The 22937-nt window shown below is 50.5% G+C and overlaps 1 protein-coding gene across 3 annotated transcripts in view; it reads left to right on the top strand.

Moving 5' to 3' along the window:
- ABLIM3 (actin binding LIM protein family member 3) overlaps window positions 1–22937 on the top strand; it is a 108799-nt gene that overhangs the window by 82816 nt on the left and 3046 nt on the right. Inside the window, exons 8-21 of one of the 3 annotated variants that reach the window (XM_037161880.2) lie at window positions 561–619; window positions 2838–2909; window positions 6887–7042; window positions 9053–9182; window positions 9886–9984; window positions 11359–11406; window positions 13272–13406; window positions 14871–14935; window positions 16199–16346; window positions 17464–17493; window positions 18086–18144; window positions 19864–19924; window positions 20647–20654; window positions 21186–21266. In XM_037161880.2, the coding sequence (XP_037017775.1) occupies window positions 561–619; window positions 2838–2909; window positions 6887–7042; window positions 9053–9182; window positions 9886–9984; window positions 11359–11406; window positions 13272–13406; window positions 14871–14935; window positions 16199–16346; window positions 17464–17493; window positions 18086–18144; window positions 19864–19924; window positions 20647–20654; window positions 21186–21266 (1151 nt within the window). Of the gene's footprint in view, window positions 1–560; window positions 620–2837; window positions 2910–6886; window positions 7043–9052; window positions 9183–9885; window positions 9985–11358; window positions 11407–13271; window positions 13407–14870; window positions 14936–16198; window positions 16347–17463; window positions 17494–18085; window positions 18145–19863; window positions 19925–20646; window positions 21267–22937 lie in introns of all 3 variants that reach the window. The other 2 variants (XR_008391759.1, XR_008391760.1) reach the window with 2 other exon arrangements.

The following is a 22937-nucleotide window of genomic DNA, read 5'->3' as shown; positions in this document are numbered from 1 at the left end:
ATTTATTCAGCATACATTTATTGACCACCTGCTATGTGTCACTCACTGCCGATCTTCCACTCATCTATTCCCCCACAAACACTTACATAGACTCCTCTATCAGCGATGTCCTGTGCTGGATGCTGTGGGAGACCCAGCAGCTAGATAGCTTTAATGAGTAAAGCCCAGCTCCTGCCTGGAAGGAGCTCTTAATTTAGTGGGGGTAATAAATCCACAGGCTACTATGATTTAAGGCCAGCTGTGTTGAGAGAGATACAAAAGAACTATGGATCACAGAGGAGAGAGAAGTCACTCTCAGCTGGCAGGTAAGAAAGTTTGCAAGAAGATGTCATGTGAGACTTGACCCCTAAGGAATGAGTAGGATTTTCAAGGGCAGAAAAACTGCATGGGTGGTTGGATCTGTGCAGCAGCAGAGAGCCAGGAAAACCAGGGACCCTCCTGGTTGCTGTGTAGGGCACACAGGCTGTTGAGGGAGTAAACAGAGGTGGGGGAGGTGAGGAGAGACTTCAGTGCTGATAGGCGTGACAGGTCTGAGCCTTTGTTATTTTCCTGGCCCCTAGGTTCTGAGGTTTGGCACCCAATCTGCAAACAGGCAGCCCGGGCAGAGAAGAAGTTAAAGGTAAGCAAGCCTGCCTACTTTTTGCAATGGTTCGGGGGCACCGTGCTTTACTAGGAACTCATTCTTTGTGTGCACACTCCCAAAATGTGTGCCTGTATCCTCGGATTTCCTTAATGGTAACATCCACCTCAGGGGGCTTTGGAGGGGTTAATATGGACATGATAACACTGTGAAAACTATACAGCAATGTCTTAATGTGAGTTTTTAAGTATTCCTGGGGCGAGCCTATACCCTAACCATGGCTTCCGAAGATGGCAGCCTCCCCGATATACCCCAACCTAAGGTCATTTATTAACAATAGTAGTTAATATTGTCTCAGAGATTGAGAGTCTGCAAAAGATCTTCAAAGTCACTGTCTGATTTCATTTCTTTAACCCTGTGGGATGGGTGGGGCAAGGCATTTTATCTTTGCTTTACTTGAGAAAACCAAGGTCTAAGGAAGGCAGCGATTTGCCCACAGTAATACAACCAGGCAGAAACACAGCCAGAGTCTCCAGGCATACGCCGGGCCAGCGGAGGTCCCGCATCCCTCGGAATTACTCTGCTCTGAAAAGCACCAGAGGGTCCTGTGACTTTGGATTCATGATCTAATAACTGCAGAGCAGGGCTCACCGAGTTCCTGGTCCTTGGTGCTGTGGAGGAGATACCTGGGGTGTGGTGGGGCTGGGAGGCCACTCAGAGACCTCTAGAATGTCCCTACACTCTGGCCACCAGATATCAACTCGGTCCCTTGGGACTGCATTTAAAGTTCCCTGCTAGAGTCTCAGCTAAGTCCACATGCATATAGTGTCGTCTCCTTTGCCATCTCATCCGTCTAACGTAGTTTGGGGAAAGAGCCAGTTAACTGATAGATAATTTTTTGAACCATGAGGTTTTTTTCTTGTTTCTTCTAAGGCTTCTCTCCCTTTCAAGGTGTAAGAAGTCCTAATTATCCCTTTCTTCCTCAATTTCCTCCTTTTTGGTGACATTTCTCAAATTTCAGTCATCCTTCTACAGCCCTGATGCTTTTTGCCGTATCTATGTGCCACCTGCATCATTATGTGCTTAATATTTTTCTTGTTCTTTAAATCAATTCACTAATTGTTACTTAACTAAATTTATTTTAAAACACAGCTTTATATCACCAAGTGGAAAACCAGTATTACTTGTTGTAAATAGAAGGTAACCATAAAATAAATTCAATGAAAATGAAACAATTCTTAAGAACACATCTTGGAAAGTCTGGCTACATAATGTTGCCTGAAATCTCTTTGTTTAAAAAAGAAAAGGGTGGCACGCTGGGGAGCTAGCAATGGTCAAGGCAGTTCTGAAATGTATTAGCATCAAACTAAGACTGCCTTCTTGATCTGAGAGGCTTGAAGAGAATTTTAAATTTTATTCTCTCACTCTAGGACTCTGTATTATGGAATGTTCCACCTAAATGTATCTCCCCAGAGATACACTTGTTCACAGTCCACACTTTGGGAACCATTGCTGTATAGCCCTGCTTAGAATGCTTTGAATGGTAGGACCAGAGACCTGAAAAGGAGTTTAGCAATCCGAGACCAACCCCTTCACTGGACAGGCCAGGAATTCGAGACTCCTAAAATCACACAGTATCTTACTGGTCCTTATTGCTGTCCGATCTGTTTACTGTTTAACCACAATAGGCTGCCACTCTCTGAGATGCACTAAGATTGACATAGCATTGTTCTGCTAAAAAAGCCATCAGTCCCTCATTTCCATTGTTTAGAGAGAGATTTTTTAAGCTTATCACTTAGGTCAATGTAAATTTGCAGTGAATATATGATAAATAATCAGTATATTATGCAATTACATGAAGTTTAACCTACTTTTATATTTTGTGCAATATAAGCAAACTGTTAAGGAATGAGAACTAACAAACTTTATTCATTTAAAGTAAATACACTATTGACTGGGATTAACCCATATAAAAAGTTTTATGAGTAACTTACTATCTAAGAGGCTGATGACATATATATATATATAAACAAATTCATATTCAGTCCGACAGCCTAAAATCTTGTGCACTTCTGGTTATATTCACACAGACATCACTTTAAAAGGCAGAAAAGAAAGAAAAAGTGCAGAAATAGCCAGAGAGTGCTTTCAATAGTGTTGCTAACATCCCCTGAAAGCTGCACGCATACACCCTGTCTCCCCCTTCCCCCCGAATCAGAGCACAGCTTCTCACCCTCTGTCCCCGTCTCTCCCGCAGCACCGACGGACGTCTGAAACTTCCATCTCACCCCCTGGATCCAGCATTGGGTCACCCAACCGAGTCATCTGTGTAGGTATCACTTTGCAGCCACTGAAAGGACTTCCTTATCCCTCAGCCTGGAATCTAAAAGAGGTTCCAAGGGCAGCTGTCAAGTTTTCATCCCAGTGATATCTACTGTTATCTAGTGTGGACTGTCACATGCTGGGCTCTGCGCTGGGTCCTGAGGATACAGTGGGGGACAGGGAGAGACACAACTCCTGCCTTTAGGGGGCGTGCGGCTTAGTAAAGACAGACTTACAGGGATAATGCTGGGATCAGTAGGAACACGAATAATTGCAGCAAAAGCAGGAGCCCTGACAAGCTCTGAAACAGCACATCCTTCCCCCATTACTTGCCTGACAGAAGGGCAAAATGAAAATTTAGGATCAGGGCTCTAACTAGAGCAGGTATTACATGGGATGTCAATGTGGAGACAGTGGTGTGTGATAAAGAGGCAGAAAGGAGGAAGAAGCCACATGGATGTGGAAACATGGCTGGGGAGGATTTGCAAACAAAAAGAAGAGCTTCCTAATCATGTAAGAAGTCCAGGGATGGAGTCAGCCTCAGCCATGAGTCTGAGCTGTCATCTCTAGAGGCATTCAAACACAGAGACACTCTCATTGCCACAGATGTGGCAAAAGGGGCAAGAGTTGAGTCAGAGGACCTTAGAGGTCCCTTGGATATGTAATTTATTCACTCACTTTTTCTTCATTCATTCAGCAAATGTATGCTGAGTGAGCATCTACTCCCCTACGTGCTGTGCTCTGCACTGAGGAGATGGTGGTGAACCGCACCAACCTGCAGCATAACAACTGAGTTCCTAATTCCATGGATAATCAGGGGCAGTTCCGATAAAGTGCTAGGAAGAAAAAGTGCAGGGTGCTCTGACGATGCTGCAGATGAACAGGGAGACCTGACAATCTAGGACCAGTTGGGAGAAGAATCGGAAGAAGAAACATTTAAGCTCAAACCTGAGGGATGAATAGAAGTAAGATAAAGGAGGTGGAGGAGGCAGAGCCAGAGGACCACGAAGAGCAGAGGAGGGTCCTGATGGTACACGAACCTCGGTATGGCTGACGCCAGACTGTTTCAGCCCTTCTCAAGCCAAAGGAACTAAGAAGACCAGAATGTGGGCAGGGAGGTACCTAGAGCAGGAAACCCTAATGAGGGTCTGGAGACACAGCCAGCCCCGGGTGGGCCCTGCCCATCATTGGGAGATCATTGTTTTGCTCCAAATGCACATCCAGTGTCCTCCTTCATCACTGGATAATGCCAGTGATGGAACTGTTTCCTTTCTTCCTCTGTTCAAATGAAAGAAAGAAAAAGATGTAACAGTGATCATTGACTGTAACTTCAATATGGGTCAGTGCTGCCATGCGGCTCCCACAAAGACAAGTGATTATGATCATGGGCTGTCCTCACTGAAGATTCCTGTCCAGAACAGGAGAGATGATCGTCCCCCCTGGTGCTATGAATGGGGCCAGACTACGTCAGGATTAATGGGCTTAGTTTCAGGTCCTCCACCATGAGAAGGTTATTGACCAAAGTGGGGCTGTCTCCAGGAGAGTTACTAAGGTATGGGAGCTCAGGATATGCCGAGGCTGCACGATAATGCCTTGCATCCCTAGCTGGTCTCCCCTGGGCTGCTGAGGAGCCTTGCTAACTTTTGTGAAGTAACTTCAGCACTGATGCTGTTCACCTTGGCAGCCTGAAGAGAGCTCGTAGGGCTGCCCCTGAGAGAAGCAGCTCCACTCCAGATGAACAACAGCAACAGGGACACCTGCCACTGTGCCCTCCAGCTGGGGGCTTATACATTGAGATCAGTCACCCCCACATCTGAGCATAGGCATGTGTTTGCCCTTCTATATTCTCCTGCTCTCCCCTTAATGGCACCTCACCTTCAGCTACCCTGGGGAATGAGTGTGCATGTCATGTGAGCCATGTTTTAAGTCAGACCATTCCAAATATGGCTTCCAAATTTAGAGAAGAAGCCATCCAACCACTTTTGGGACAGGTAATAGCAGGCATAAAGATAGAGTATTGGTTTAACTTTTACAGATACAGAGGTTTGGTGTTAAAATAGGATTATTAATGTATCTGGAGGGGACAGGTTCTTTCAAACTTGGCTCTATACCCGCCCCACTGACTACTAGAATCATCTCCAGGTGACTAGACTTGGACCAGCTCCACTGGTCTCTTCCTTCCTTTCTGGCCAATTATGTTAGGACGCCTCTGTCCAATCACCGTAAACTCATTTATAACCTGTCAGCAAGGCAGCTGTAGAAGGAAATATAAATTTAATGGTTCTGAGGTTTGTAGTAAAGTGCTCAGATAAATATTGATGGGTTGAAACAAGTTTGCAAGACGCCAAGAGCTCTCAAGGTCAAGATCTACATCCCAGAATGAAAGGCAGCAGCTACTTCAGCCAGTAGACTCTCCTAATAAGGTGCCCTCCACACCCACACCCCAAACTGGCACAGATGCATTTGCAGCAGATGCCCACAGAGGGCAGCATCAGGGATCGCAGGAGTGGGGAGCTGTCACCACCCTCAGTGCAAAGGGAAAGGTGGGTAACAGCTGGAGCTGTGGAAGAGCAGTCCAGAAGGAGTTGTGCCCAGTCACCACCAGGCAGAGCAGGTGCAAAGAAGACAGGTACACAGCCTCTTCATTCACCTCCCACTCTGCAGACGCCCCATTTGGGCCAAACCCAATTGAACAAAAGGAGCCTGTGATACAATCCACAGGGCCTCAGAGTCTAGATTGGGGCGAGGAGGAAGCCTGGGGCAAAGGGGAGTGAATGGCACAGTGCCCAAACAGCAGTGGGATGGGACAGGGATGAAATAGTGAAGGGCTTTGGGAAGTGTTTGAAATACCAATGTTTCTAAGGTCTTTATAAAAATTGTTCTCTACAGTAGTCTTGGCCCTGAGACTTACCTGTCTCTCAAAGCATCGGGAGAACGTTATGAGGACAACATAATGCCCTTGGATTCCCTGTGTCATGGCCTCTCTTAACTTTCCTCACCTCAGGACCTTAGGAGCCATAGTAGTTATGGGGGGGACAGACCCTCATTAACCACAGAGGAAACCAGGCCACAGAAGGAACCACTGGAGGATACAAACATGGAAAGAACACAGATTTAGGAACCATGAGACACAGGCTGACCCATGCAAGAGGAAGTGGTCTCTTCATCCATGCAGTTCTAGAGAACTGAACTCAGGCAAAGTCAGGAAGTAGTTAGAGGCTCAGTTCAGTTCAGCGTAAGGAGCAGCTTTCTGGGTGCAGCCCCTTGACAGCTGTAAGCCAGTGAACTCCCCACCCTGGAGAACTAAAAGAGGCCACCAAAGAGGGCCGGTTCTCAGGTTAGACTGGCTGGGTTTGAATTCTGGTTTGGCTAGTTATTAGCTATGTGACCTTAGGCAAGTTCATTGATTTCTCTGTGCCTGTTTCCTTGTTCAAAAGTGCAGCTAATATTAGTCCTACTATTAGAGTTGTGAGTTGTATGAACTAATGGTTAGTCCATACAAGGGACTCAGAACAGTGTCTGGCTCATAGTAAGTTCTCACCAAATGTTAGCTAGTGTTTTCTGTCATGATTGTTTCTGTGTTTACCATCTTCACTATCTTCACCAAGGAAGCTGTGAATGGGGTATCTTCACTCTGGGGGGTCAGAAGACTGTCAGTGCCTAGGCTGTGTAGATCAGACTAGATTTGAACCTACTGGCTAAGTGCTGAGAGCTGCAGAATCTTTGGAGCCTCAGTTTCCCCATCTGGAAAATAGGAATAATACTGACACTTCACAGAGTCACACATCATATGCACACAAGCAGTGTTGGAATGGATGGCCTCTCAGACCTGTCTTATTCTAACATCCTGTGAGTCTTCCATCCTAAAGCTTTGTTTTTAGTGGAAACTGGAGAAGCTCCTTCTCCCTATGCCTGGGTTTTGTTTCCTCTCTCCTTTCCCTCTTATCTTTCTGCTTCTTTCCTGTCCATTTCCTTCTTCCCCAGGCTAAAGTGGATAATGAGATCCTTAATTACAAAGACCTGGCAGCTCTCCCCAAGGTTAAATCCATCTACGAGGTACAACGCCCCGACCTCATTTCCTACGAACCTCATTCCAGATACACGTCCGATGAGATGCTGGAGAGATGTGGCTATGGAGAGGTACGGCATCTTGCCCCTCTCTCTGGGGCCGTCAGAGGAGAGGAGGGCCCATGGGGTCCCCGGTCCCCGCTGTCACAGACACCTTGCTTTCCACAATGTTGCTCCTGAGACTCTTTTAAGCTGGAGTTTACAGTCAACATTTAAAAATCAGGTGATTTCATCCAAAAATGGGGCTTTTCTTGAAAAATTAGAGGTGGTGACACCACACCAGTATTTCCACCATCCAGAGGTGGGAAGCAGTGCCTGCTATGTAGACTGGAGGTGGGCTTCCAGTTCTCCCGAGTCCCCACCACTCCCCAAGAGCCCTGGCATTGAAGCTGAGAACCTGTGACTGCTTTTCATTGGAACAATTGTTTTTTTTACACTGGAGAAATTTCACACACAGCCCGTGGCTCTTGTCCTCTGCCACACTTAGTGATTATTTGGGTTGGTGATCCCTGGTTAGTAGGTTCTCTGGTTTTTTCACCTGGCCATAAGTCCCTGTGCTCAGAACACAAGAGAAACTCATAAAATCTCAGCGTCAGCTGGATTTTGAAATAAATAAGTGGTTGCTGAATGAAAGAACATTCAGAAGGACCCCAGGCCTGGGGGCACAGACCCGGGTTCCTGTCCCTGTTCCACCACTGTGTCGTCCCCCCCCAATCCCCTTCCTCTCTAAAGGAATTGGCTTCCATCTGGTTTGAGAGCCAGTACTGAGACTCTCTGGGTTCTAGCCCCTGAAATGGACCAGGAAAGGGGACCACACGTTTGGTAGAAGCTGATTCTCCTGAGGGCAGAGATTGGCACATTAGGCCCCAAAGCCCCACCCAGCCCTGAAATTTGTTTTGTTTCACTCACAAAATACCTTTTAAAAATGTAAATTGGTTTCCAACATTTAAACATTGGGAGATTTCACATAAGAATTTGCCTTTCCAACCTGTCTTGGAAACTTAAGAAGCTTTATTAACATAGGGCTGGCATCCCAGCCTGGCCCTGAGGTGCTGGGGCTGAGCTGCCCTCTATAGATGGGATGTTCCATCTCCAGCTTGCCGCACCACCCACTGGCCCGACTCCCATGCCGAGGGTGCCATGCTGGCCCTTGCTTGGCCCTGCCTTTGTATCCCCTGCCCTGGGCACTACCCTCATGAACCACAGAGGGGCATGAACTGGTAAAGAGACAAAATGTTGGGAAATGACTGAGCTTGCAGTGGGGAAGCCTGAGTCTGGGAAAAGACTGTGCCACTTCCTGAGGGGCCCTGAGCTATTCCATTCCCCCTCTGGGCCGTGGGTTTCCCATTTGCAAAAGGAAGGCACAGTCTCAAGGTTTCCTGCTACCTGTCAGCACAGCCAATATCCTGGAACTCTAAGTGAGGGTGTTACCTGGAGAGGGAGGCCAAGGGGTGGCAGAGGACCTCTCTTTGCTGAACCATTTAACTGCTGTCTGTCCCTCTCTCCCACCCTCTTCTCTCTTCTTTCATGACTGCCTTCAAACTTTTCACTTCTAAGTCGCTGGGAACATTATCTCCCTACTCTCAGGTAATTAAGCCAGTATGGGGAGACCTTTTATATAATGGTGTCCCTTTATGCTGACCAAATAGGCCCCTGATTCACCCCTCCTTAACCCTCCCAAGGGACATGAGCCCTTGACCCAACCAGGCAGTGATATGCAGACAGAAGTACAATCTGGAGGAAGTGGTGGTGGCATAAAGGGCAGAAACAATTGGGAGCAAACCTTATGGGCCCTTTCTACCCGGAGATGACCCCCAATGCTTCTGAGAACCTTGGCCAGGGTTCCAGGGACCTGACCCACAGGTTCCATTCAAGAGCCTCTGAGTGATGGGTGAAGACCCTGAAAATTCTCTGCACCCTTCCTTGGGCTGTGCTTGTAACCCAGGGTGGGGACCTCTGTATTCAGAAGGGCAGTACCAAGAATCCTGGATTCCCTGTCACTCCCCCATCTGCCTAACAGAACCTTGGGCCGTAGGCCCGCCTCATTGGTGGCCTTGCTCACAGCCCCACTTCCTCCCCCAGGACATCTACGAGAACCTGGACCTCCGGCAGAGGCGGGCCTCCAGCCCAGGATACATCGATTCCCCCACCTACAGCCGCCAGGGCATGTCCCCCACCTTTTCCCGCTCACCTCACCACTACTACCGCTCTGGTAAGGAAGGGGGAAGTCCCCAAAGGGACAGGAAGAGCCAGGGAGACAACACAGTGGCTTGATGTCCCCAGCTGCAGAGACAGAACAGGGCTTCCTCGAGATCCCCATCACAGAATGGCCTCCACAGGCCTGTGGCCGCCCTGGTTGGTGACCAGCTGGGCCTCACTGAGCCCCTGCAGATGCCCTTGGCAGGGGAAAGGAAGACAGGCTGTGGGAAAATGGGTGGTGAGCTTCTAGGAGAGGGGAGTGGCAGGCAGCCCAATGCCCCTATCTGGAAGAAGACACAGCCCTCATCCTTAGGCCCGTCCATCCAGAGGATGGAACCAGAGGACCAGAAATGGGTTTGTGCCCTGGCCTTCGCTCAACAGCCCAGCCCCACCGAGGCCAGTCAGGTTGTCCACAGCCAGACCTGAGGTTGCAGGTGAAGCAAGTAGAGCAATTAAGGGAGGAGGTAGGTGGGGAGGGTGGGGTGAAATGCCTTCTTGAAGCTTGGTGGAGTTGACTCTAACGACCCACAAATTCTGACTTTGGGGCGGAGCTAGAAAACAGTGCTAAGCCTGTTCCCGCCAATAGTGCATGAGCGCACAGCCGCCTCCCCGCCGTCCTGGCCGTCATCACCTCACTGCTGCCTGAACCACTACCATGTTAATGCCTGTTTTCTCTGCCTCTCTTCTCTCTGGGGACCGCTGCCTGTGTGCTCCAGGGCCTGAGAGCGGCCGGAGCTCTCCATACCATAGCCAGTTAGATGTGAGGTCCTCCACTCCAACCTCTTACCAGGCTCCCAAGCACTTTCACATCCCAGGTAGGCTGCCAGCCCAGAATGCCCGGCATGGATGCATGCTTCCCGGGATCGCCAGGCACCCTGCACTGGCACCGAGGAGAATCTGGCTCCTAGGGACCCTCCCTAACCAGTCACTCTGAGTAATCCACCCTCCGGCCCCAACATACCCAGTCTTTAGTCCACTCACTTGAGAGAATCAGCCTTGGTCAGGAAGCTGCCAGGGAGCATCCCAGGGAAGTGCCTGAGATGTCTAGGGGCCATGGTGGGACACAGCTGGGATCAGGCTGAAAATAGGGACTTCTGCATCAAAACTCTTGGGACCAAATCTCCATCCTGCTTCTTATGTGTAAGCTGGTGACCTCAGGCCAGTTACTCAGTTTCTGTGAGCCTGTTACTTCTCCTCTACAGCCAGGCACTCCTCTGGCACCTGAGGCTGCAGTTGTGCTTAAACAAGCCCAGATCCTGCCTTCATGGTATTTATGTCTCGGTGTGGGGAGGGAGGTCATCAATGAGTAAACAAATGAGTAAAAGGGTGATTTCAGGCAATGGTAGGTGCTAGAAACATAACAAAACAGGGTGTGTGACAGAGAGACTGGGGTGGGGGAGGCTGGGCTAGGTGGGATAGTCAGGAGGGGCTTCTTGGAGGCAGTGACATTGAAGCCAAGAGATGAGGAAGAAGCATTTTTGTGAAGATCCCAGGGAAAAACATCCAGTGGAGCAAACAGCAAGGACAAAGGCCCTGAAACACTGAACTGGCTGCAGGCCAGTGTAGCTAGAGGTAGTGAGCATGAGGGACAGTGATAGGTGACCCTGCAAGTGTGATTTAGACAAGATCTCATTCTAAATTATGGCACAGCTGGGCCTAGACTAGTCTCCCAACTCTGGGCCCAGGTTTTCCCTCCTCTCCCACTTTTCCCCAGGAGCTCGTCCTGCTGTTTCATCTACACCTTTCTCAGCTGCCCCAGAGAGGTCCCATCCTGTCTGTTTTTGAGGAAGTGAGGGGGATCATTCTGAACCGCGGCTGCCGCATTCTGGGCACTTTCACGTGGAATGAGGCGTGGTCGCCGGGTGGAGGCAGTGGACACCTTCCTGCATGGGGCCCTGCTGAGCACATGCCTACCTTTTGCCTGCATGCCCACCATTCAAGCCCCAAGTCCCTTCCCCAGGACCATTCGAATCCACCCATTCCTTTCCCCTCCCTGTTCTTGGAACCCGATGGTATGAGGTTGGAAGTTCAGCTTTGGAAGAGGAAGTCCACCAGGGAAAAGATGGTGGACACTTGGGAAATCTTGCTGTCCATCTCTCTCTTCTGAGATCCACTGACCAACTGCTGTCTTCTTTTTTCCTGTCTCTCTCTCTCTCCTCCCTACTGTCTCTTCTGGGTTTGTCCGGCAGCTGGAGAAAGTAACATCTACCGGAAACCTCCGATCTACAAACGGCATGGTACGGTCGAAGGCAGAGAGGGCATGGCCAGGCAAGGGGTGTGGGGCAGTTAACGTCCGCGCAGATGGCTCTGCATGGGTCACCAGGAGGGACACATGCAAGGCTGGGTTGACTGCCCTCCCATCGCTCCAGGTGACATTGGAGAAGAGTTTGGTGACATTTTAAAAGGGCAAGGAAGGCCTCATATTCCCTAAATCCTTTGCTACCATTTTCCCAACCCCCCACCCCTGTCAGCAAACCCCTGGGAGAGGTGCACCCAGGACACTGACACCCAGTCACTCAGCACTGAGAACTGGCGGCTCTTACAGAAGCAATTATTGAGCCTCATCTGAATAAGCGAATCTCTTAGTGGAGGATGCAGAGGCACAGCTGCCACCCTGTCACCTTTATGTGCCTATGGGTCTACTGGATAACAGTTAGTGGAGCATGAGCCATCAGAAGTGGCTGTGTTTAGATCTGAACTCACCAAGCTGGTAGAATGGGAAATACAAGTATTAATAGTGGCTCTGAGTACTAATAATTTAAACAAATGTCCTCTATTTTGGAGGGGCTGGGCAGGGATCAAGGGGGGGTCTGTGAGCACGTGCATATCTATGTGTGGGTGTAGAGGTCATACCATGTGCCCCAAGTGGAAACAGAGAGTCACCAACCCTGACAAAGTTAGTTTGACTTTATATCCAAAAAAGGCCCCCAGATCCAAAACCTTCAGGATTGCGTGGAACTTCCCAGATGACCCTGAGGGGCAGCACAAAAGTATGGGGTCTGGGGTGGAGGTGGTTTGAGTGAATTAGAGGGCAGATGAAAGAGCTGAATGAGATTAACTGGGGTGGGACCCACATCGAAAAGAACTGGAGCTTTGGGAGCAAGTGCTGCTGGTGCAGTAGGAGGGAGGCGGAGGGGGGCGGGGTGCAGCACAGAGCCTGGAGCTGGCTGAGGGCAATCCCAGGACCTCTGCAACCCTGGCTGCCCAGAGTGTCGAGTTTGTCCCTATAGCTTCTCCCCTGAGGAATTACCTTGAAGCCAAGCTCATTTCCCCAGGCCTCTCTCTGCCCAGGTCAGCCTCTAGCCAGTCTTTGGCACATGCTAAAGTCACCATCCAGAAGGTTTTATGGCTGCAATAAAACTTTGGTGTTCACCCCATGCTGTAGAATTCACGTGGAAGCTTGAAGTTGGATGGCACCTGAGCCAACAGACCAATTCTAATGCTCACAGAAGGGGAAACTGAGGCAGAGAGGGGCAGGATATTCCCAGCGTTACAAGTGAGTTAAGTGGCAGAGCTGGGAGCAGAACCTAGTGTTGCTGACTCCCTGTCCGGTGCTCCCTCCTTCGACCCACATAATCTCCCCAGGAAGGATTTGGCATTTCGGGGTGAGAAGGCCAATCTGACTCAACATGCCGCAAGGCCCTGCTGGCCAACTCCCACCATAGATATGTGGCTCCTGTCCACAACAAGGCAGGCTTCTGGAGGGGAAGGAAGCCTAGGGCAAGGGCTCAGCTGGGACATGTCTAGTCTTCCTTGAAGAAGCCGTGGCCTTAGTATTTGTTCACTTAGGAGCACACTGGGGAGTCCATGGAATGTGGTAGAAGGAGTCCTAAGCTAGGGTCTGATCCAGTTCTAGTCTCACTTGCTCTGTGGTCCTGAGCAAGTGCCTTCCCCTCTCTGGTATTCAGCTTTCCGAGTGGCAAATGCGAGCCTCAGACTCAGTACTTTTCCAGCTCCAGTGCTCTCCACACCCCAGACCCTGGCCTCAAAGTGGCCTCACTCCCCTGGGCTGCAGGCTGGCTGAGACATGGGATAGAGTGTAGAGGACACTAGTCTAGAATGCTCTGCCTCCCTGAAGCTTTCTCTTTTTGGTCCTTTGCAGGTGATTTGTCAACAGCAACCAAGAGCAAAACAAGTGAAGACATCAGCCAGGCCTCTAAGTATAGTCCAGCCTACTCTCCAGACCCCTACTATGCTACAGAGTCTGAGTATTGGACCTACCATGGCTCCCCAAAAGGTAGTGTGCCCCACGGGGGGGACAAGGCCAGAGCCCTGTCACCTACACCAGGGATGCAAGGGGCCAGGACAGTCACCCACTCCTTAACTTGATCAGTCATTTATTCATTCAGCAAATATGTTTTGAGGGCCCGCCATGGGCCCTAAGTAAGCACTGACAAACAGACTAGGCCATGTCCTTGCCCTTGTGGAGAAAACTGGGTCCTAACTAGAGAGGAAGGCGATATATAGGGGGGATAAACAGGAGGTAGGAGAGCTCATGACAGGGGCATGCGGTCCAGCCCAGAGATAACAAAGCCTGCTCAGATGCAGACTCTGCTGCTACAGGAAGAGTAAAGAGGAGGCAAGCCCACCGAGTGTAGAAACGCATCTGCGAAGATCCAGGACGGGAGGGTGAGTTCCACCAAGGAAAGAAAAGGCTGTCAGCTTAACCTCGAGCTTAGAGTGGGGTGGGGGAGGTGATGAGGGGCCAGATCCCAGCAGGCCTTGTGGATTTTGGTCCTCACCCTAAACAGCAAGAAGCCATTCAAAGTGACAGCACGATCAGACTTGTGTTTGTAAGATGCCACTCGGGCCGTGGGGTGGACACTGGTTTAGAGGACTGAAAGGGGAGGGTGTAGCAGATGGGAGGTGCTTGTAGGAACCCTGACAAGAGGTCCTAGTGGTCCTTAAGGTGCAACCCCCACCAATCAGGCATCCCAAGCTATTTCTTTCCAGTATGGTGAGGCATTTTTATCAAGTGCCATTTTGATTCATACATACCTTTACTAATTGACTGTCCATTCTAAGCAAAGCTTCCGAGGAGTTGAGATGACACTACCCCTTCCCTACTCTCAAGGAAGTCTGCATTTAGAAAGGGGATGAGACAGCAGCCCAACGGTAACCCAAAGTGGACAGTGACAAGTGTCCACTGGACAAACAAAAGAAAGAAAGAAAAACCAATTCCAAATGGCTGAGGCCAAATTAGGGATTTTCTTGATCATGTGACTGAAAGTTTTTGTGGCACAACAGGATCTAGAAGTGAGTGGATATCTTCAGGACTTGTCCTGTCCCCTGCATTGGGTTGCTCCATTCTCAGGCTGACTTTGCCCTCATCACAGCACAGTGAGCTCCAGCAGGTCCGGGCTTACCTCCTACTGGGCAGAAAAAGGACTTCTCTCTCCCACCAGCATAGGCAGAGTCCCAGCATGGTGGCTGGTTAGCTCTGTTTGGGCAGCAGCTTCATGTGCACCTCATGGCCCAAGAATGGAAAGGGGTGCTGGGCATCTCCATTCAGGGAGGCCCGTGGTCAGGGAGTGGCAGGTCATTCACTAAGTGCACCTATGCAGGGTCACTCAGCTGGAAAGTGGTGGTGCGTGGAGGAAACCCCACCTGTCCCAGCTCCTCTGCTGCCCCTTGGCCCTCCCTCCGGAGCAGGCTGAGAGGGGCACACATGCAGGAGCTGACCCCAGCTGTCTTTCGGCAGTGCCCCGAGCCCGAAGGTTCTCATCTGGAGGAGAGGAGGACGACTTTGACCGCAGCATGCACAAGGTGAGCCAGCCACACTGCTGAATAAGATGCTTAAAGGGTTCATTACTGAGGACATTTTCATTTGCAAGTGACAGAAATCAAATTCAAACTCACTCTTTGATGGAAAGAAGAAATGGCAGGACTGAAAAGTCAAATGGTCAGATTATCTTCAGGTATAACTAGATCCAGCTGCTCAAGAAACTGCCATAGGGACATTGTCTCTCTCTGCGCTTGTGCAGGTTTGCCTCTGCATTGGCCTCGTGCTCAGGCAAGTTCTTTCCACATCGTGGCAAGTGGGTGCCAGCAGCTCTTATGCATGGCTACCATGAGTGGAAGGTGGTGCCACTGCTGGGGAGAGTTCTGGTGGCTCCTCAAAAAGTTAAATGTAGAGTTACCATGTGATCCAGCAACTTCACCTCTAGGTATATACCCAGAAGAACTGGAAACTGGTTCTCCAGCATATGTGCACACCTGTTCATAACACCAGCCAAAAGGTGGGAGTAACCTGAATGCCCATCAGCTCACAAATGGATTTTAAGTGTGGTATATCCATATAATGGAATATTATTCAGCCATAAAAAGGAATGAAGTCCTGGTACGTACCACAATGTGGATAAACCTCAAAAACATTATGCTTAGTAAAAGAACCCAGACACGAAAGCCTATGTATTGTACAATCTCATTCACATGAAATATCCAGATTAGGTAAATCTGTAAAAACGGAACCTAGATTGGTGATGACCAGGGACCAGGAGGAGAGGGAAATAAGAAGTGACTGCTTAATGGGTTCAGGGTCTTTTTGCAGGTGATAAAAAAGTTTTGGAACTAGAGAGATGGTAGTTGTACTAAATGCCACTGAATTATTCATTTTAAAATAGTTAACTTTATATTATATGAATTTCACCTCTCTAAAAAAACTTCTTTTGAAAGACGGGTGCTAGCGATTCCAACCAGAGTCCCAGGGAAGGCGCTCCTGGCCCAGCTGGAGCCGCCTGCCCATCACTCCACCTATCACTGTGGCCAAGGCAATGCAGTTTTGTCGCTGGCCAGACCTGCTTTTTGTGCCCACTGTCAGAGTCCCAGCCAGGCCAGAGGGCCACTTGTGAAAGAAAGATGAACTCCCAAAAAGAAACATGGGTGCTGCAAGGAGGGAGGGACATTGGGAAGCAAAAACGACAGAGAGTCACCAGAGAGAGTCCAGTCACTCAGCCTTTCCTAAGCATGTTCCACCTCAGTGCTCTCTGCTTCCTCCTGACTTCATCTTACTTCTCCTTCACTGCCCAGCTGCAGAGTGGAATTGGCCGCCTGATTCTGAAAGAGGAGATGAAGGCCCGGTCCAGCTCCTACGCAGATCCCTGGACCCCGCCCAGGAGCTCCACCAGCAGCCGGGAGGCCCTGCACACGGCTGGCTATGACATGTCCCTCAATGGCTGTAAGTGCCACTGGATGTGGGCTTTTACCTCCCCACTCCGTCAATGAATCTGACTCCTACAGTCTCACTGGGTTCTAGAATACAGACTTGGCAAGGGGCTGTGTGGAACACTAAGTAAGACCATGCTCTGCCCTGAGCAGTCGATTCTGCTTGTTGGGTATCTGAAGCAGTGACTTCCAATGATCTTCTAATCGTTTGAATGGCTCAAAGATATAAGGTACTACTACTACTCTTGAGATAGTGATTCTCCTATCACTAGAGGTACACAAGCAGAGCATTGGGTCAAGCACTTTGCCCTGAGAGTCTCTCACTGTAATCTCCTCCCTGTTCCTGGGCACATACATGTGCCATCTTCCTCCTGTCCCTACCCCTGTGGGAGCCAGTCCTGCCAGGAAATCCTGTCTCAAGTCAATACTTGGGGGATAATAACCTGGTCAAGAATAAAATCACCTTGACACACTTGTCAATACTTGATGGATGCAGACCAATAGTTGATGGATAGTAACTTAATCAAGGATAATCACCTTGACTCTGGGTGAGATTAAAGATGATGGGGCTGTAATGATGATAAATCCAGTTTTATTCAATGTTTCCTATGTGCCAGACACTGTCCTAGTACCTTTCTGTACTATGTCATATATTCTTCACGAACACCTTATAAAGGAGACATCTTCCCTCCCCACTTTATAGATGAGGAAACGGAAGCATGATTAAGAAACTTGTAGAAGTTAGGTATCTACTAAAAGCAGAGCCAGGATGAACTGAGGGGCCTGGTTCCCCCTTTGACCACTGAGGCGCTGTTTTCTACCCCTGCCTCTGGGCTCTGTGCAGTACACTACCAGTGCTGCTCAAAATGCAGCACCACTGAGCGGCATCGGTGCAGCAGATACCGCAGCGCTCCTGCTATGTACCAGGTGCCGGGCTAGGAGCTGGGAGGGGGCACAAGGATGAGGTGCAATACAATGATTGGAAACTGACCAGTGGGAAAGGAGGTAATGAAAGAGGCCCCTCCAGCCAGGGTGGCCCAGGTGTCGGAGTCATGCCTGTTTGCCCCATTAACTATCCACATGCCTGTCTGTCCCCATGAACACTGATCTCTGGCTCTTCTCTCTTGCAGCCCCTCGGTCCCACTACCTGGCTGACAGTGGTATGTTCTGCCTGCCCCACCTTCAGCCCAGGGTGTCCTGTGAGGGACAAACTGAGCCTGTGCAGGTCTCTCATAGTTACGATAAGCAGATAGTGAGGATGTGCCAGCACAGTCCTCCTCTCAAACAGTCCACCCCATTGTGTTTGTCAGTTGGTAGGCCTCAACTTTTGGTTCTAGAACCAGGGTTGACATGCCCAGTAGCTCCCAGCAGGAAAGAAAGAGGGTGCGCTTCTTCCGCCCATGTGAGAACTCACCCATCTGGGTTTCAAGCTCAACTCCAATTCCAGAGCCTTCGTCCAGAGCCACCCTCTGGGCAGGAGAGGAGTGCCTCATAAAAGGCCAGATATGTGCAAGACAAGGCAGAAGACCGTGTGAATGGGTGCTTGGGGTGGGCCTAGAAATCTGCCAGGGGAGGGACCCCTAAGATGATCAGTTATAACCTGGAGAGCAATGGAAGGGTCTGGAGGCCCCCGGCTACGGCCACTTCACCTCGGAGTTAGGGGGTAATACTGGCCATTTGCAGCCAGATGAGCTTAGGGAGAGGGTCCCCCAGCCTGGGGCCCCTAGTGACTGTTTTGCTCCTTCTCTTCAGATCCCCTCATCTCCAAGTCTGCCTCCCTGCCTGCCTACAGAAGAAATGGGCTGCACAGGGTAAGAGAGGCCGTGCAGGGCCATTGCCCCCACAGTGTTGGCAATTCCAGGATTAGTTCGCTGCTGCGGTGATTACAGTGATTACTAAGGGTGGAACCCTGGCAAAGGCCTTGGGGCTAGAGGTGGACTAACTGAAGGGACCCAAGGCAGTGATGGCTGTCCTCCCTGTAGTGTTAAGGTGCCCCCATGGGAGGGGTTGGCGGATGCCTGGCACTGTGCTAAGCACTGTACAAGTGCTAACTCATTTACCCTACAAAGCAGTTACTATGGAGGCATGGAGCGGAGTGTGGGGGGGGTGGCTTGCTCAGTCTCACACCCAGTAGGTAAAGAGCCAGGACCCAAGTTCACAGCCACACCCGACTGCCTGCTCCACTTGCCTGTCATGGCTTGGAGCCCTCTAAGCTCTTCAGTGGCCTGCTGTATAAAACCTTCACAGAAACAGTGAGCTGGCTTCAGGACCAAAATGGAATAAAAAAATATCTTATTAGCAAGAGGAGGAGCTGCGTGACTAGACAGATGATGGGGGAAAGCAGGAACATTGAGGTAGATGTTTATTAACTGAGCACCTACTAAGTGCCAGGCACTGTTCTAGGTGCTGGGGGTCCTGCAGTAAATAAAGCTGCTGTTCCCAGGGAGCTTCAGTTCTAGTTGGGGAGACAGGCAACCAGCAAGAAAAGGTGTGGTTTGCAGTCAGGTAATCGTAGTGCTGAGATGGAACTCAAAGCCTCGGGGCAGAGAGAGAAGGCAGTCAGCAGGGGGTGGATCTAAGCAAGTCCTAAGGACTCAGAGGGACCTCACTGCTTGAATACCAGCAAGAGCCATTCAGACAGAGGGTAGGACAGTGTCAAAGGCCCTGGATGGGGAGGACGTGTGGCCGGCACGGAGTGAGCATGGGGATGGAGCCTGACAGGAGGGTCAGTAGGGCCCTGCACACCAGTAAGGACTTCAGAGGGTTTCCAGTAACTGTGCCTGACCTGACTCAGAGGTGTAGTGGGTCCATCCACTGCTGTACGGACTAGAGACTGCAGAAGGACAGAGGTGGAAGCCGGAGACCCGTTATTCTGTGGGAGCGTCAAGCACACAAAGGGATATGAGCACCACTGGGGAATGGCAGCTGGCGTTAATAAGCCTGCCCTGCCGGAGCACACACAGGCCCTGTCCTCTGCACACTCCGAGCCTGAACACTCATTCACGCAGTAGGTATTTATCATCAGTATTTTATACGCACCAGGCAGCACTCCAGGTGCCTGGAATACATCGGTGACCAAGCAAGACAAAAACTCCTGCCCCTTAGAGCTTCCACTTTTGTAGGAAAAACAGAAAACAAGTGGTAAATAGCAAACAAGTCAAATTTAACAGGATGTAGAAAGTAATAAGTGCTATGGGGACAAGGAGGAAAATGTTGAGCTGAATAAAGGAGATTGGGAATTTGAGGAGAGGGCAACCTGCATTTTTAAACAGGGTTGCCAGGGCAGGTCTCATGAAAGAAAGCATGAGATGTAATTTGCCAATAAGTGAACACTTACTGAGTGCTTATTATGTGCTGGTCCTGGGCACTAGAGATTTGGCAGCGAGGTAAATTACCCCAACTTGAGACTGAGGCTTCTGCGAGGGCCCCCGTCCCAGGTGCCCTGGTCCGTTTTCTGGGGATAGGTGAGTACTCCCAGGAGGCAGCGGTGAGCCTGCTTCAGGCCAGCCCTGGCTCTGTCTCCCCTGCAGACGCCCAGCGCAGACCTCTTCCACTACGACAGCATGAATGCCGTCAACTGGGGCATGCGAGGTGAGTGCCGGGGGGCAGGGGGGGCGCCCTGGAACTCGCAGGGGTGGGTACTCTGCTCGTGGCTGCAGCATGACCCTCAACAAATGCCTGCTACACATTCAGGCTCTGTGCTGGGGTCCATCCAAATCCCAAGTTCCCACTCCCTTTCACTTCCCAGCCCCTCCCTTTTCCACTGCTCACCCCTCATCCTTTCAAATCCCTGGCCTTGGATGATCTCCAGGCCAGCTGCCCCATCTGGGTTCCCAGAACCATCCAGAGCACTGCGTCCCAGGACTGCTGAGATAGAGTTGCCCGTCTGCTCTGGGTGCGGGGAAACACTCAGAGCCCAATGCACATTGTTCCCAGCAAACACTCCGTGAGCTTTGGACTGTCTGCCAGGGATGGTCTCCCGCCAGCCTCCCCCAGCTCCAACAAGCAGGCTGGGGTGGCAGGGCAGCTCACCTAAAACCTTGGAGGACCACCCCCAGAAGATGGAGGGTCTTGCCCATGTGGTTTAGATTCATCTTATTTCCCCTCTAAATATCTCAAAGGTCATTTTTCCCCTAAAACTATATCTCTGGATCAGCCCAACCCCTCTCTCCAGCCACCCATGGTACTCCTACCAGACTTGATTTGGAATGAATTCAGCAAGGACAGGGTCTCTAAGACAGAGGCCAGTACAGTGATGCAAAGCAAAGACCAATATGTTTCCATTTGTGTGTGTGTGTCTTTTCTCCTTGCAGAGTACAAGGTAAAGGAGCCCACAGACCCAGGAGGTCTCTGAGACACTAGGAGCTGCCACACTGGGGACCAGCAGGAGAATAACAGCACTGTCTATTTGGGAACGGGGACATCAATATACAGCCCCAGGGTTCCTCTCAAGGCCAGCATATCCAGTTCCCAGGCCCACTTTCCCTAAGTCCTTCCCCATGACTCTTGCCTCCTAAAATCAGACAGTTCCATATAGACCTCAAAGACTTTCTGGAGGCTTCCAAATCACCATTTAAGATATTTGCATTCAGGAAGACTTGTGTCCACATTCATACCAAATGCCACCAAGCTTATCCCTAGCAGATCAAGGGACTCTGGGGCCTTGCCTTTTGGGAAAAGGCAACTTGAGGCTGCCAGGCCACCCCAAAAAGGCAAACCCGACCGTCCCTCCAGTCTTTAACCACCGGCCCTTTTTGGGTAGAGGAGGGAGGCCAGACATAAAATCTGGTCAAAGGGACGAGCCCACCACCCTTGCCCAACCAGCAAACCCCACCGCTTCCTTTCTCCCTAGATCTACCCTTACGAACTACTGCTGGTGACCACGAGAGGGAGAAACCGGCTGCCCAAGGATGTGGACCGGACACGTTTGGAGGTCAGTGGAGAAAACTGATCAGGAGCCTTTGGGTTCAAAGGGACTCCAGCCCTTGCCTGGTCTAACCCAGCTCAGGAAGGGCCAGTGACATGCGTGGCTTTAAGGTCACACAGCTTGTTGAAAAAGCAGAGGCTCCACCCCAGTGTACTTAGCCCAGGACTGTCCCATGGTGCTCTGTGCTGCCTCCTCAATTCGGTTAGCATCTGTGCTACACAGGTTCAGTGTGTCCCGCCTGAGGTGACTCTTCTGAAGACATAGGAGGAGAGCTACATTTGGTCCCTGCTCAGAGGCCTGTCGTCTCATTGATAAGAAATTCAGCACTGGTTTTAGGCAGCATTGTATAGAAAACCAGTGCTGGGATGAGGTGGGTGGGTGCAGCACTGTGCAGAGGTAAAACTATAAGAAGGTCCCGAGGCAGACACCCTCGCTTCCCACCCTGATCCTGCCACCCCTAGGTGGGCAGCTTGGCCAAGTGACAACCTCTCTAAACCTTAGTTCTCTCCTCTACAAAGTGGGGTGATGGTCGTGCTTCCCTCAATAGCCTAGTAACATAATGAAACAATATTCAAAGAGCCCTTGGCATTGAGTCAGGCAGTGTCCTGGGGAGTAAACACCCTGCCGATGTGTGATCGCTCTGATTCAGAGAAGACCACTAAGGCTGGGCCAGATGACCAGCTTCTGCCAAAAGGAAGGATTTAGCTGGACTTGCAGGCAGGAAGGTTTGGTTGGATGGATGGAGAAGGGGAAGACATCATGCAGGGGGAACAGCATACATGAAGGCACAGTGGTGGCACTGGGCTTTTGAACTGCCCAGTATATTTGGTGTGTAGTTCCAGTGCCTGGTCATTTCTGACGCAGGAGCACACTCTGTCCTTTCCACACAAGGGCCTCTTCCTGCCTCTCCCCCAAACGCCCTTCCCATCTCGCCAGCCTCCTCCCTCCTCAGGGCTGCCTTCCAGTTAGTGATGCCTGTGCCCCAAACCTCCCTGCGCCTGCCCCAGGATGTGTCACTCGCCTGTCGTCCAGCCTCCCCCGGCCGTCTGTCTAGCGTGCAGATCCATTTCCTCTGCCTGCCAAAGATCGTCTGTCATCTTCCACATGGCCTGGACTGGGAAAGGCGTCAGGAAATGTTTGCAAACTCAAATGCAGGCTTCGTTCTGAGAGGAGGCTCAGTGCTCCTTGGGGCAGGACAAGCACCACCTTAACCTGACAGCCAAGGAATTCACCCAGCCTAGAGGGAGGGTTGGGGCAGTAGGAGGGGGATGTCAGTGGCTCGGAAAGCTGCATGAGTCCTTCCTGCTCTAGCGTGCTGGGGTAACAGCAAGGAAGCAGATGATTCAGCCCACATGTGGAACTGGGGCCTCCTTCTAGGGTCTGGCAGTGAGAGAGTCTGGCAGTGCTGAAGGGGACAGCTCCCGTGGCAGCTCAGGGGAGCGGCAGCGTTAAGGGATGGAAATGTTCATCCTGGAAGACCAATTATTCTCCTACACCCTCCAGGACTCCCAGAAGCTCAGACCTGGGAAGCACAACTTCCCTAAGCTTCAGAATCACCAATTCTGGTGCTTTTTAAAAATACCAACACAGGGCTCCACCCTAGACCAATTAAACTGCAGCCTGGGGAAGGAGCTCAGGCATCAGTGTTTTTCAGATGCTCACAGGAATGTCTAGCTT

Source organism: Artibeus jamaicensis, unplaced genomic scaffold (assembly GCF_021234435.1).
Source record: "Artibeus jamaicensis isolate MK-2021 breed Jamaican fruit bat unplaced genomic scaffold, CSHL_Jam_final contig_432, whole genome shotgun sequence".
NCBI classification, from domain to species: domain Eukaryota; kingdom Metazoa; phylum Chordata; class Mammalia; order Chiroptera; family Phyllostomidae; genus Artibeus; species Artibeus jamaicensis.
This window is presented reverse-complemented; position numbering and strand designations above follow the sequence as displayed.